The sequence below is a fragment of the Salmo salar genome, chromosome 02, assembly GCF_965601325.2.
Source record: "Salmo salar chromosome 02, fSalSal1, whole genome shotgun sequence".
In the NCBI taxonomy this organism is placed as follows: domain Eukaryota; kingdom Metazoa; phylum Chordata; class Actinopteri; order Salmoniformes; family Salmonidae; genus Salmo; species Salmo salar.
The window spans coordinates 67,785,001-67,798,025 of NC_138292.1; the positions used below are offsets into that span (position 1 = coordinate 67,785,001).

Consider the following 13,025-nt stretch of genomic DNA (forward strand, 5'->3'; position numbering starts at 1 on the left):
ATCAATTAGTCTTTTAAAATGATAAACTTGGATTAGCTAACACAACGTGCCATTGGAACACAGGAGTGATGGTTGCTGATAATGGGCCTCTGTACGCCTATGTAGATATTCCATAAAAAAATCTGCCGTTTCCAGCTACAATAGACATTTACATCATTAAAAATGTCTACACTGTATTTCTGATGATTTTGATGTTATTTTAATGGACCAAAAAATTGCTTTTCTTTCAAAAACAAGGACATTTCTAAGTGACCCCAAACTTTTGAACGGTAGTGTACATAGGCAGTATGTAAGTCATGGAGCTGTTTAATGTAGTCGTTTACAGTAGCTAGCGTCCTCTACCACTGCAACGTGGTCAGATGGTAACACCTAAAGGCTATATAAAGACTTCATAACATATTCATAACCTATACATAACACATTTGTAAGCAGTACGTATGCATTTAGCTAGTGTTCTGTCCTCTTCTGCAATGTGGTCAGATGGTAACATTTCATTTGAACTGTACCTACACTACATGACCAAAAGTATGTGGACACCTGCCCGTCGAACATCTCATTCCAAAATCATGGGCATTAATATGGAGTTAGTCTCCCCTTTGCTGCTATAACAGCCTCCACTCTTCTGGGAAGGCTTTCCACTAGATGTTGGAACATTGCTGCGGGGGACTTACTTCTATTCAGTCAAAAGAGCATTAGTGAGGTCAGGCACTGATGTTGAGCGATTAGGCCTGGCCCGCAGTCAGCGTTCCAATTCATCCCAAAGGTGTTTGATGTGGTTGAGGTCAGGGCTCTGTACAGGCCAGTCAAGTTCTTCCACACTGATCTCGACAAACCATTTCTGTACGGACCTTGCTTTGTGCACAGGGGCATTGTCATGCTGAAACAGGGAAGGGCCTTCCCCAAACTGTTGCCACAAAGTTGGAAGCACAGAATTGTCTAGAATGTCATTGTATGCTGTAGCGTTAAGATTTCCCTTCACTGGAACTAAAGGGCCTAGCCAGAACCATGAAAAACAGCCCAGACATTATTCCTCCTCCACCAAACTTTACAGTTGGCACTATGCATTGGGGCAGGTAGCGTTCTACGGCATCCGTCAAACCAAGATTCGTTCATCGGACTGCCAGATGGTGAAGTGTGATTCATCACTCCAGAGAACGTTTCCACTGCTCCAGAGTCCAATGGTGGCAAGCTTTATACCACTTCAGCCAACACTTGGCACTGGGCATGGTGATCTTAGGCTTGTGTTCGGCTGCTCGGCCATGGAAACCCATTTCATGAAGCTCCCGACTAACAGTTATTGTGGGGACGTTGCATCCAGAGGCAGTGTGGAACTTGGTAGTGAGTGTTGCAACCGAGGACAGACTATTTTTACACGCTTCAGCACTCAGTGGTCCCGTTCTGTGAGCTTGTGTGGCCTACCACTTCACAGCTGAGCCGTTGTTGTTCCTAAACGTTTCCAATGCAGTGTTCTGTCCTCTGTTGCAGGTGGACCTACATAAGGACATGATTTACCAACATAAAGACCTCATAACACATGCATAACCCATACATAACACATTCATAGCACGTTCATAACCCATACATAACACATTCATTGCACGCTCATAACCCATACATAACACATTCATAGCACATTCATAAACCATACATAACACATTCATAGCACATGCATAACCCATACATAACACATTCATAGCACATTCATAACCCATACATAGCACATTCATAACACATTTATAACCCATTTACAGTAGCTAGTGTCCTGTCCTCTGCTGCAACTGGGTCAGAGCTAAGAAAAGAAAGTGTATGTTTGTCCCCTCTCCATTTAAAAAATCCCCAATGTGATTTGAATGATGCTTAGCAACAGAAACATTTCAACTGATGTTAACACAGTTGGACTTCAGAGATACCAACAGGAAGGAATGGAGGTTGTCTGGAACGCTGAAATGTACTGTATGGGAGAGAGAGAAACAAAGTCTACATGTACAGTATATGAGAAAGGATATGTGAAGGAGAGAGGGGGATAGCGCGAGGAGGAGAAGGAGAGGAGAAAAAGAGAGAGAGGAAGACAGAAGGATAGAGAGATGGATAGGAAGAGAGGCAGAGAGGAGAGAGCTGGCAGAGAGAGATAGGGAGGGAGAGCGACAGAGAGCGAGGGAGGAGAGAGAGAAGGAGAAAGCTGGCAGAGAGAGGCAAGGAGGAAGAGAGAGCGACAGAGCGAGGGAGGAGAAAGAAGGAGAAATCTGGCAGAGAGGCAGGGAGGAAGAGAGTGACAGAGAAAGAGGTAGGAGAGAGAGAAGGAGAGAGCTGACAGAGGCAGGGAGGAAGAGAGAGCGACAGAGAGAGAGGGAGGAGAGAGAGAAGTGGTACCCGTGTGAATATTGTCCCGCTGCCATAAATTCCATTATCATTATAAGCCTGCAGTCATTTAGAGGCCTGACTCTCTGCTAAACACGAGGACACTGTACCTACCCTATAGGACAAACACACACACCACCACACACACACACACACACACACACACACACACACACACACACACACACACACACACACACACATACATACAGGATAGAGCGCACACACACGCACACACACACACACACACACACACACACACACACACACACACACACACACACACACACACACACACACACACACACACACATACAGGATAGAGCGCACACACACACACACACACCACATACACACATACAGACACACACACACAGACACACACAGACACACATACACACACCCCACACACACATTCACATACAGGATAGAGCGCACACCACACACACACACACACACACACACACACACACACACACACACACACACCACACACACACACACACACACACACACACAGGATAGAGCATGCACACTTACACACAAACACACTCATTGAGTAGCTGATGTCCTTGCGAATGCCAGATCCCACGCTGGTCCCCACAGAGAAACAGGTGGAGGATCAGCTAGCCAGGGAGAGGGGGACAGGGGGATGAGGGAGGGATGGAAAGAAGGAGGGAGTGTAGAGGAGAGAGAGGGGGAATGTGAGGGCAGGAGAGAGAAAAGGCCAAAGGATGGAGTGGGGACAAGGTGACGAGAAAGGAGAGAGGGACAGCTGGTCACAGATGATAGAGAGAGAGAGAGAGAGAGAGAGAGAGAGAGATGAATGAGTTGGACATAACCAGAAGGAGGAAGCATTCATCCCTCCATCGCTCTTTTTACTGCTCTCTCCTTCATCCTCCCTTCGCCTGACTGGTCTGGAGGATTGGCAGACTGGAGGAGGCGAGGAAGCAAGGGAGAGATAAAAAGAGGGAAAGGAGAGAGGGAGAGAGAGTGAGTGGGCAGGTGGAGGAAGGATGTAGAGATACTGTGGTGAGCAGGGGATGGACAAGGGAAGGAAGGATGGGAGGAGGGAGAGAGGAAGGTAGGGAGGGGGTGACTGGACTGGATGGCTAGAGGGGGTGACTGGACTGGATGGCTAGAGGGGGTGACTGGACTGGATGGCTAGAGGGGGTGACTGGACTGGATGGCTAGAGGGGGTGACTGGACTGGATGGCTAGAGGGGGTGACTGGACTGGATGGCTAGAGGGGTGACTGGACTGGATGGTTAGAGGGGGTGACTGGACTGGATGGCTAGAGGGGGTGACTGGACTGGATGGCTAGAGGGGGTGACTGGACTGGATGGCTAGAGGGGGTGACTGGACTGGATGGCTAGAGGGGGTGAATGGACTGGATGGCTAGAGGGGGTGAATGGACTGGATGGTTAGAGGGGGTGCTGGACTGGATGGCTAGAGGGGGTGACTGGACTGGATGGCTAGAGGGGGTGACTGGACTGGATGGCTAGAGGGGGTGACTGGACTGGATGGCTAGAGGGGGTGACTGGAGTGGATGGCTAGAGGGGGTGACTGGACTGGATGGCTAGAGGGGGTGACTGGACTGGATGGCTAGAGGGGGTGACTGGACTGGATGGCTAGAGGGGGTGACTGGACTGGATGGCTAGAGGGGGTGACTGGACTGGATGGCTAGAGGGGGTGACTGGACTGGATGGCTAGAGGGAGTGACTGGACTGGATGGCTAGAGGGGGTGACTGGACTGGATGGCTAGAGGGGTGACTGGACTGGATGGCTAGAGGGGGTGACTGGACTGGATGGCTAGAGGGGGTGACTGGACTGGATGGCTAGAGGGGGTGACTGGACTGGATGGCTAGAGGGGTGACTGGACTGGATGGCTAGAGGGGGTGACTGGACTGGATGGCTAGAGGGGGTGACTGGACTGGATGGCTAGAGGGGTGACTGGACTGGATGGCTAGAGGGGGTGACTGGACTGGATGGCTAGAGGGGTGACTGGACTGGATGGCTAGAGGGGAGGAGGAAGGTGGTGACTGGATGGAGCCAGCGGGTCCATCAGCTGAGTGTTAGCACTCTGCAGAGAGAGAGTGAGAGAAGAACATGTAGGACGAGAGAAAGGGAGAGACGTTCAGAGAAGGAGAGAGGAGAGAACAGAGACAGTGGAAAGGGAAAAGAGAGGGAGAGAGATGTTGAGAGTATAGCAATAGAGTGTTTGTGATAAACTAGGTGGGAGGGTGATGTAGCCATTATCATCCCTCTCCCCCTTCAGCTGAGCAAGTAGACTCTTCCAATAATGGAAAGTGATTGGGGCGTACCATGTCTACTGTGAAAAGCGGGGTTGACCGGTGACATAATGGTCATAAAGGGAAGGTTGATGGGCCATAGCCACATAGTGGGTGGCTTATTGTTGCATGTTGTGGATTTGAACAGTATATTTTTAGATGGTATTAACTGTTCGAGATTTGACTTAATTTCAGATTTTCACATTTTGTTGGTCAGTGTGTGTGTGTGTGTGTGTGTGTGTGTGTGTGTGTGTGTGTGTGTGTGTGTGTGTGTGTGTGTGTGTGTGTGTGTGTGTGTGTGTGTGTGTGTGTGTGTGTGAGGGGTTATAGGGCTCAGTTGGAAACATTGAGTGGACAGGAGCTCACACTGAGTTAACACATGGCACTCCCACATGGTTTTCAGATACACACATACAGACACACTCATGCTATACACACCATATACTTACATTCTTACACACACACACACACACACACACACACACACACACACACACACACACACACACACACACACACACACACACACACACACACACACACACACACACACACACACCACACATACCCACACACTACTGTACATCACATACTAGATAAGACTGTGTGTGTGTCTGTGTTTGAAAGCATGTACGTTTATGGTGTGTGTAGCGTATGTGTGTGTGTGTGTGTGTGTGTGTGTGTGTGTGTGTGTGTGTGTGTGTGTGTGTGTGTGTGTGTGTGTGTGTGTGTGTGTGTGTGTGTGTGTGTGTGTGTGTGTGGCAGTGCAGAGAACCCACACCTCAAAAAAGAGTCTATCAATCGCTAGGAGACCCTCTACCTGCCTCGTTGCCACGGCAATGCCGAGATTCCATCAATGAACGAGGGCTCTGTTGCCACAGCAACAGTTATGAATGAGAGCAGTTCGGTAACCGGGGATACTTCGCGAAAAGAGAGGACTCGTCGGTTGCCATGGCGATTCAGGGAACGGGGAGAGACCTCCACCATCTTCGTCATCATCTTCTTCATCATGTTTGTCTTAGTTGAGGCGTTGGGTTGTGAACATACAGTAGTCTGTATCTGTCTGGGTGAGTACACACTGTGATGTACACACGTATACAACCACATTGGTTTGAGAACGTTCACGCTGACTCACTTCTAGCATGCAGTTGATAGTCTGTTCTTTTCTGGCCTCCCTCTCTTTCTCTGTTTTACTGTAATACATAGACATACCCTTCATACAGCAGGACTGTGTATGTACACTGACTTTAGCAAACATTAAGAACACCTTCCTAATATTGAGTTGCACTCCCTTTTGCCCTCAGAACAACCTCAATTCGTCGGGGGCATGGACTCTATAAGGTGTTGAAAGCGTTCCACAGGGATGCTGGTCCATCTTGACTCCAATGCTTCCCACAGTTGTGTCAAGTTGGCTGGATGTTCTCTGGGTGGTGGATCATTCTTGATACACACGGGAAACTGTTGATCATGAAAAACCCAGCAACGTTGCAGTTCTTGACACAAACTAGTGCGCCTGGCACCTACTACCACAATACCCCGTTCAAAGACACTTAAATATTTTGTCTTGCCCATTCACCCTCTGAATGGTACACACACACACAATCCATGTCTCAATTGTCTCAAGGCTTAAAAATCCTTCTTTAACCTGTCTCCTCCCCTTCATCTACACTGATTGAAGTGGATTTAACAAGTGACATCAATAAGGGGTTATAGCTTTCACCTGGATTCACCTGGTCAGTCTGTCATGGAAAGAGCATGTTTGGTATGCTCAGTGTACAACCACATTGGTTTGAGAACGTTCACGCTGACACACTGCAAAATCTAGCATGCAGGTGATAGTCTGTTCTTTTCTGGCCTCCCTCTCTTTCTCTGTTTTACTGTAGACATACCGTTCGTACACAGTGGAGGCTGCTGAGGGGAGGACGGCTCATAATAATGGCTGTGTCTGTGTGTTCTGGGTGTGTTTGTTTGTGTGTGTGAGAGTAGTGTGTGTGTGTGTGTGTGTCTGCAGGTTGATAGACAGGTGTTCCCCAGTAGAGTGGCCCTGTCAGCACTCTCCACACACCTCCTCCGTGTGAATCCCTCGCTACTCTACCATACCTCCCTCCTCTCCCTCCCTCCATCTCACCCAGTCACACAGACACCATCGCCTCTCTCACGTTCTCTCTCTTCCTCACACACACCCTCCCTCTCTCTCTCTCTCTCTTTCCCTCCATCTCTCTCCTTTCTCTATCCCTCTTTCTGTCTCTCTCTCTAGGGTATCTCTGTAGGATTATATTATATATTATATTATTATTATATTATATCTCTCTCTAGTCACACAGAGCAGTAACACTGCTTTTCAATCTCTCTCTGACGATGGGCATTGTCCCTATTTTACCTCCATCTTCCTCTTCCATCTCTCTCCTTTATTCGTTCCTCCTCTACCTCAGTCCTTTCCTTTCCCTCCTTTCCTTTTCTCTTCCTCCTCTTACATCTCTCTCCTTTATTCGTTCCTCCTCTACCTCACTCCTTTCCTTTCCCTCCTTTCCTTTTCACTACCTCCTCTTTCTATTCCTCTCCTTCCCCAAAGTGGCCCCTCCCCCTTCCTCATGTCATCCTTTCTGTAGCTTCTGTCAATTTCCTATTTTCTCTATTATTCACTTTCTTCACCATCCCTCCATTCTCCTCTTCCATCTCTCTCACCCCTCCATTGCTGCCCTGGTTTCATTCAGTGTGGTCACTACTGGACACAGTGGTTGCCCCCTCTAGTGGTGGATGCATGTCAATGCATTCAGGTACTGCAGTTGCCATCGGACAGGGTTTCCCAAGCCCGTTTTAGTTTTTGCCCTTACAGTCTGTCTTTATAGAATATAGAACAGTTATGTGAATATACAATGGTTGAGACTATTGAGACATTTTGGAGAGACGGAGGGAGGGAGGGGGGAGGGAGGGAGGGAGGGAGGGAGGGAGGGAGGGAGGGGGGAGGGAGGGAGGGAGAATAAGGTAAATAAGTGGAGGAGTCATTCAACACCAGCCAACTCCATCCCTCCCTTCAACCCTCTATATATCCCTCTATCCATTCATCCATCTATCAATCCCATGATGGGTCCTCTCCTTGGGGGGAATAGTTTCGTTTCTGCCTTCCTCAGTTGCTCTCGTCAGCAGGCCTGTTAAAACCCTATTGAGTGAATGACTGGTCTGGCACGCACACGGACGGACGGACGCGTACACACACACACACTCACACACACACACACACACACACACACACACACACACACACACACACACACACAGACACACACACACACACACACACACACACACACACACACACACACACACACACACACACACACACACACACACACACCACACACACACACACACACACACAGTTAAAACCCCATTGAGAGAAGGACTGTTCTGGCCAGATATATTATACCTGTTAATGAATGGGGCTCTTAGTGAAATGAGTCCGGAGCAGAAAGGGAGGAGGAGGAAGAGGAGAGGGGCCAAAACCTGACCTCATGTTTTTTAAAGAGCGTTTAGGAGGAACTGTCTCAGACCGACCGCTTTCTGTCTGTCTTTTGCATCAGTTATTATAACTCTCTTTTTCTGAGTGAATTATAGAAGCTGCATATCCCAAACCCCCACCTCTCTCCTTCTATGTTTTTTTCCTCTCTCTCTCTCTCTCTCCTCTCTCTCTCTCTCTCTCTCTCTCCCTCTCTCTCTACCCCTCTCTCTCTCCCTCTCTCTCTCTCTCCCTCCCTCCCTACCCCCCCTCTCTCTCTCTCTCTCTCTCTCTCTCTCCCTCCGTCCCTATCCCCCCCCCTCTCTCTCTCTCTCTCTCTCTCTGTGATTCACCATCACATACGTTACCCATGTCTCGTGTGTGACGGAGAACCTGCACTAACCAGCATCAACTCCTCCTGGAGAGGCTGACTGTCAGGGAGGGAGGGAGAGAGAGGGGGGGGGGGGGAGGGAGGGAGAGAGAGAGAGAGAGAGAGAGAGAGAGGGGGGGGGGGTAGGGAGGGAGGGAGAGAGGGGTAGGGAGAGAGAGAGAGAGAGGGGTAGGGAGAGAGAGAGAGAGGGGGTAGGGGGAGAGAGAAAGAGGGGGGGTAGGGAGAGAGAGAGAGAGAGAGAGAGAGAGAGAGAGAGAGGGGTAGGGAGAGAGAGAGGATGAATGAATGAATGAATGAATGAATGAATGAATGAATGAATGAAATAGTGATAAATGAGATGACTAGTTGATCACTTCACACCGACTCAGACAGCTACTGAAAGAGAGGTTGTATAGTCACAGTGACCATGGTGGTGTGACACTACACACAATGTCATGATACACACATGACTCATGTGGATCACATTACTATGGAGATGTGTGTGAGATCATGTCAGGTCCGTGCTATCCGGAATCCTTGGGACGTCCCTAGCCCATTTGAAGTTAGTAAAGGATAAGGTTAGGGTTAGGTAAGGGTTGTGGATATGGTTAGGGTAAGGTTTAAGGTCAGGGTTTAGGGTAGGGACATCCCAAGGATCCCGGACAGCACTGACCAGTCATGTCATGTGTGTGTACCTACGCTTTTTATTACTTTTTATACCGCAAGTACTGTTTGTTTTCTGCTGAAATGGAACGCTTGTTAATTACACCCCGTGTTTCTACTGTTTTCACTGTTTCCACTGCTTCCACTGCTTCTACTGTTTCCACTGTTTCCACTGTTTCTACTGTTACCACTGCTTCTACTGTTTCCACTGTTTCTACTGTTACCACTGTTTCTACTGTTACTATTGTTTCCATTTTTTACTGTTTCCACTGTTTCTACTGTTACCACTGTTTCTACTGTTACTATTGTTTCCATTTTTTACTGTTTCCACTGTTTGTACTGTTTCTACTGTTTCCACTGTTTCTACTGTTCCCACTGTTTCCAGTGTTTCTACTGTTTCTACTGTTTCTACTATTTCCACTATTTCTACTGTTTCTACTGTTTCCACTGTTTCTACTATTTCACTGTTTCTACTGTTTGTACTGTTTCCACTGTTTCCACTGTTTCCAGTGTTTCTACTGTTTCTACTGTTTCTACTATTTCCACTATTTCTACTGTTTCTACTGTTTCCACTGTTTCTACTATTTCACTGTTTCTACTGTTTGTACTGTTTCCACTGTTTCCACTGTTTCCACTGTTTCTACTATTTCACTGTTTCTACTGTATCTACTGTTTCCACTGTTTCTACTGTTTCCACTGTTTCTACTATTTCACTGTTTCTACTGTATCTACTGTTTCACTGTTTCTACTGTTCCCACTGTTTCCAGTGTTTCTACTGTTTCTACTGTTTCTACTATTTCCACTATTTCTACTGTTTCTACTGTTTCCACTGTTTCTACTATTTCACTGTTTCTACTGTTTGTACTGTTTCCACTGTTTCAACTGTTTCCACTGTTTCAACTGTTTCCACTGTTCTACTGTTTCCACTGTTTCTACTGTTACCACTGTTTCCAGTGTTTCTACTGTTTCTACTGTTTCTACTATTTCCACTATTTCTACTGTTTCTACTTTTTCCACTGTTTCTACTATTTCACTGTTTCTACTGTTTGTACTGTTTCCACTGTTTCCACTGTTTCCAGTGTTTCTACTGTTTCTACTGTTTCTACTATTTCCACTATTTCTACTGTTTCTACTGTTTCCACTGTTTCTACTATTTCACTGTTTCTACTGTTTGTACTGTTTTCCACTGTTTCCACTGTTTCCACTGTTTCTACTATTTCACTGTTTCTACTGTATCTACTGTTACCACTGTTTCTACTGTTTCCTTTGTTTCCACTGTTTCAACTGTTTCCACTGTTCTACTGTTTCCACTGTTTCTACTCCTTTTCTAATTCTTTCTCTTTCTCTTACTTTTCCTCTTCCCTCTCTCCCTAGTATCTTGTCGGCGGTTGGCTCCGAATTTGACCTGCGGACACTGAGAGCAGTCAGGGTTCTGCGACCACTTAAGTTGGTGTCAGGGATTCCCAGTAAGTATGGGGACCCCTATGGACATCACTCACTCTATCTTCCACTCTGTCTCGCTCTCTTTTCTCTGCTCTCTCTTGCTTTCTCTCTGTCCATCCCCTCCCACTCTCTCTGTCTCTCTCAATCCTCTCCTCTCTCCCTCTCTCTTCCTCTCCCTCTCCCCCCTCTCTCTTTCTATATTCTTCTCTGACCATCTGCACTGTGTCCTCCAGGCCTGCAGGTGGTACTCAAGTCCATCATGAAGGCTATGATCCCCCTGCTGCAGATCGGACTGCTTCTCTTTGTGGCCATTCTGATGTTCGCCATCATCGGCCTTGAGTTCTACATGGGAAAGTTCCACACCACCTGTTTCGACATCGCCACTGGTAACGTCCATAGGCCTTGTCTTTAATCAACTACTAGCGACCACGCACCTACTCCTAGACCCCGAAGACTTGTCTTTAATCAACTACCAGTGACCAAGCACCTACTCCTAGACCCCAAGCCATGTTTTAAATTAAGTCCTAGTGACCAAACACCTCCTAGACTCCCAAGCCTTGTCTTTAATCAACTACCAGCGACCAAGCACCTACCCCTAGAGCCCCAAGTCATGTATTAAATTAACTCATAGTGGCCAAGCACCTACTCCTAGACCCTCAAGCCCTGTCTTAAATAAACTTCTAATGACCTAACACCTACCCTTAGATCCAACTAAAGTAATTGCACTGACCCCTAGACCAACAGGCCCAGTCCCAACTCAACCCCTAGACACTTCCCTAGACCAACAGGCCCAGTCCCAACTCAACCCCTAGACACTTCCCTAGACCAACAGGCCCAGTCCCAACTCAACCCCTAGACACTTCCCTAGACCCACAGGCCCAGTCCCAACTCAACCCCTAGACACTTCCCTACACCAACAGGCCCAGTCCCAACTTAACCCCTAGACCCAACAGGCCCAGTCCCAACTCAACCCCTAGACACTTCCCTAGACCCACAGGCCCAGTCCCAACTCAACCCCTAGACACTTCCCTAGACCCACAGGCCCAGTCCCAACTCAACCACTAGACACTTCCCTAGACCCACAGGCCCAGTCCCAACTCAACCCCTAGACACTTCCTTAGACCCACAGGCCCAGTCCCAACTCAACCCCTAGACCCACAGGCCCAGTCCCAACTCAACCCCTACCCCCAGACACCTCCCTAGACCCAAAGGGCCCAGTCCCAACTCAACCCCTACCCCTAGAGACTTCCTAGACCCAAAGGGCCCAGTCCCAACTCAACCCCTACCCCAGACAGTACAAGGAAGACATTGATACACAGCCCATCTCGTATCCCTTCAATTATTTTACTGGACCACCAGTTCCCTGTTTTCTTATGCTGATTTCAACTCTAATCAATCTCATCTCTCTCTCCCTTACTTTTTCCCCTACTCTCTCGCTCCCCTTCTTATCTCTCCCCCTCCCCTCTCTCCCCTCCCTCTCTTTCTCTCTCCTCTATAGATGAGATTTATGATGAGTTGCCATGCGGTACAGAATTACCGTCCAGATTGTGTCCTAATGGGACCACGTGTAAAGGCTATTGGCTGGGGCCCAACTATGGGATCACCCAATTCGACAACATTCTCTTTGCTGTCCTCACTGTATTCCAATGTATCACCATGGAGGGTTGGACCGAAATGTTATACTATGTGAGTATACAGGGCTGTGTGTGGGGTGGAAGTGTGTGTGTGTGGGGAGATGGACTGTGTGTGTGTGTGTTTGCTGTCCTCCCTGTCCTTCCAGTATATCACCATGGAGGGATGGGTCGGCATGTTATGCTTTGTGCTGGACGTGATTTTATTGTAAATACTAATCCTTGTAAAAATATACAGCACAGGGAACACTATGGTCTGCTAATGTAATACCGATTTCCACACAATGTATAATTCATTGGCAACACATCTAGACACAATGTATAATTTACAGTCCACATCATATTCTATTCCATTCCTTCCGAATGTATGGGAAAACACACGCTAGTGTTATGCAGGAAGTATAGAAATGAACAGGACTGGTATTTGTGGAATGGAACCACTTGTCCAGAGTAATGATGTCTATCTGTCTATCTGTCTATCTGTCTATCTGTGTGTCTGTCTGTCTGTCTGTCTGTCTGTCTGTCTGTCTGTCTGTCTGTCTGTCTGTCTGTCTGTCTGTCTGTCTGTCTGTCTGTCCAGAGTAATGAGTCTGTTTGTCTGTCTCTCCAGAGTAATGGTGTCTGTCTGTCTGTCTCTCCAGAGTAATGATGTCTGTCTGTCTGTCTGTCTCTCCAGAGTAATGATGTATGTCTGTCTCTCTCCAGAGTAATGATGTATGTCTGTCTGTCTCTCCAGAGTAATGATGTCTGTCTGTCTGTCTCTCCAGAGTAATG

General features: G+C 47.6%; 1 protein-coding gene across 10 annotated transcripts in view; it reads left to right on the forward strand.

The window, feature by feature from the left end:
* LOC106594976 (voltage-dependent P/Q-type calcium channel subunit alpha-1A) overlaps positions 1 to 13,025 on the forward strand; it is a 133,060-nt gene that overhangs the window by 9,007 nt on the left and 111,028 nt on the right. For all 10 annotated transcript variants that reach the window (XM_082966232.1, XM_082966235.1, XM_082966239.1 and 7 more), the window contains exons 3-5: positions 10,552 to 10,643; positions 10,854 to 11,006; positions 12,119 to 12,306. In XM_082966232.1, the coding sequence (XP_082822358.1) occupies positions 10,552 to 10,643; positions 10,854 to 11,006; positions 12,119 to 12,306 (433 nt within the window). The remainder of the gene's footprint in view (positions 1 to 10,551; positions 10,644 to 10,853; positions 11,007 to 12,118; positions 12,307 to 13,025) is intronic.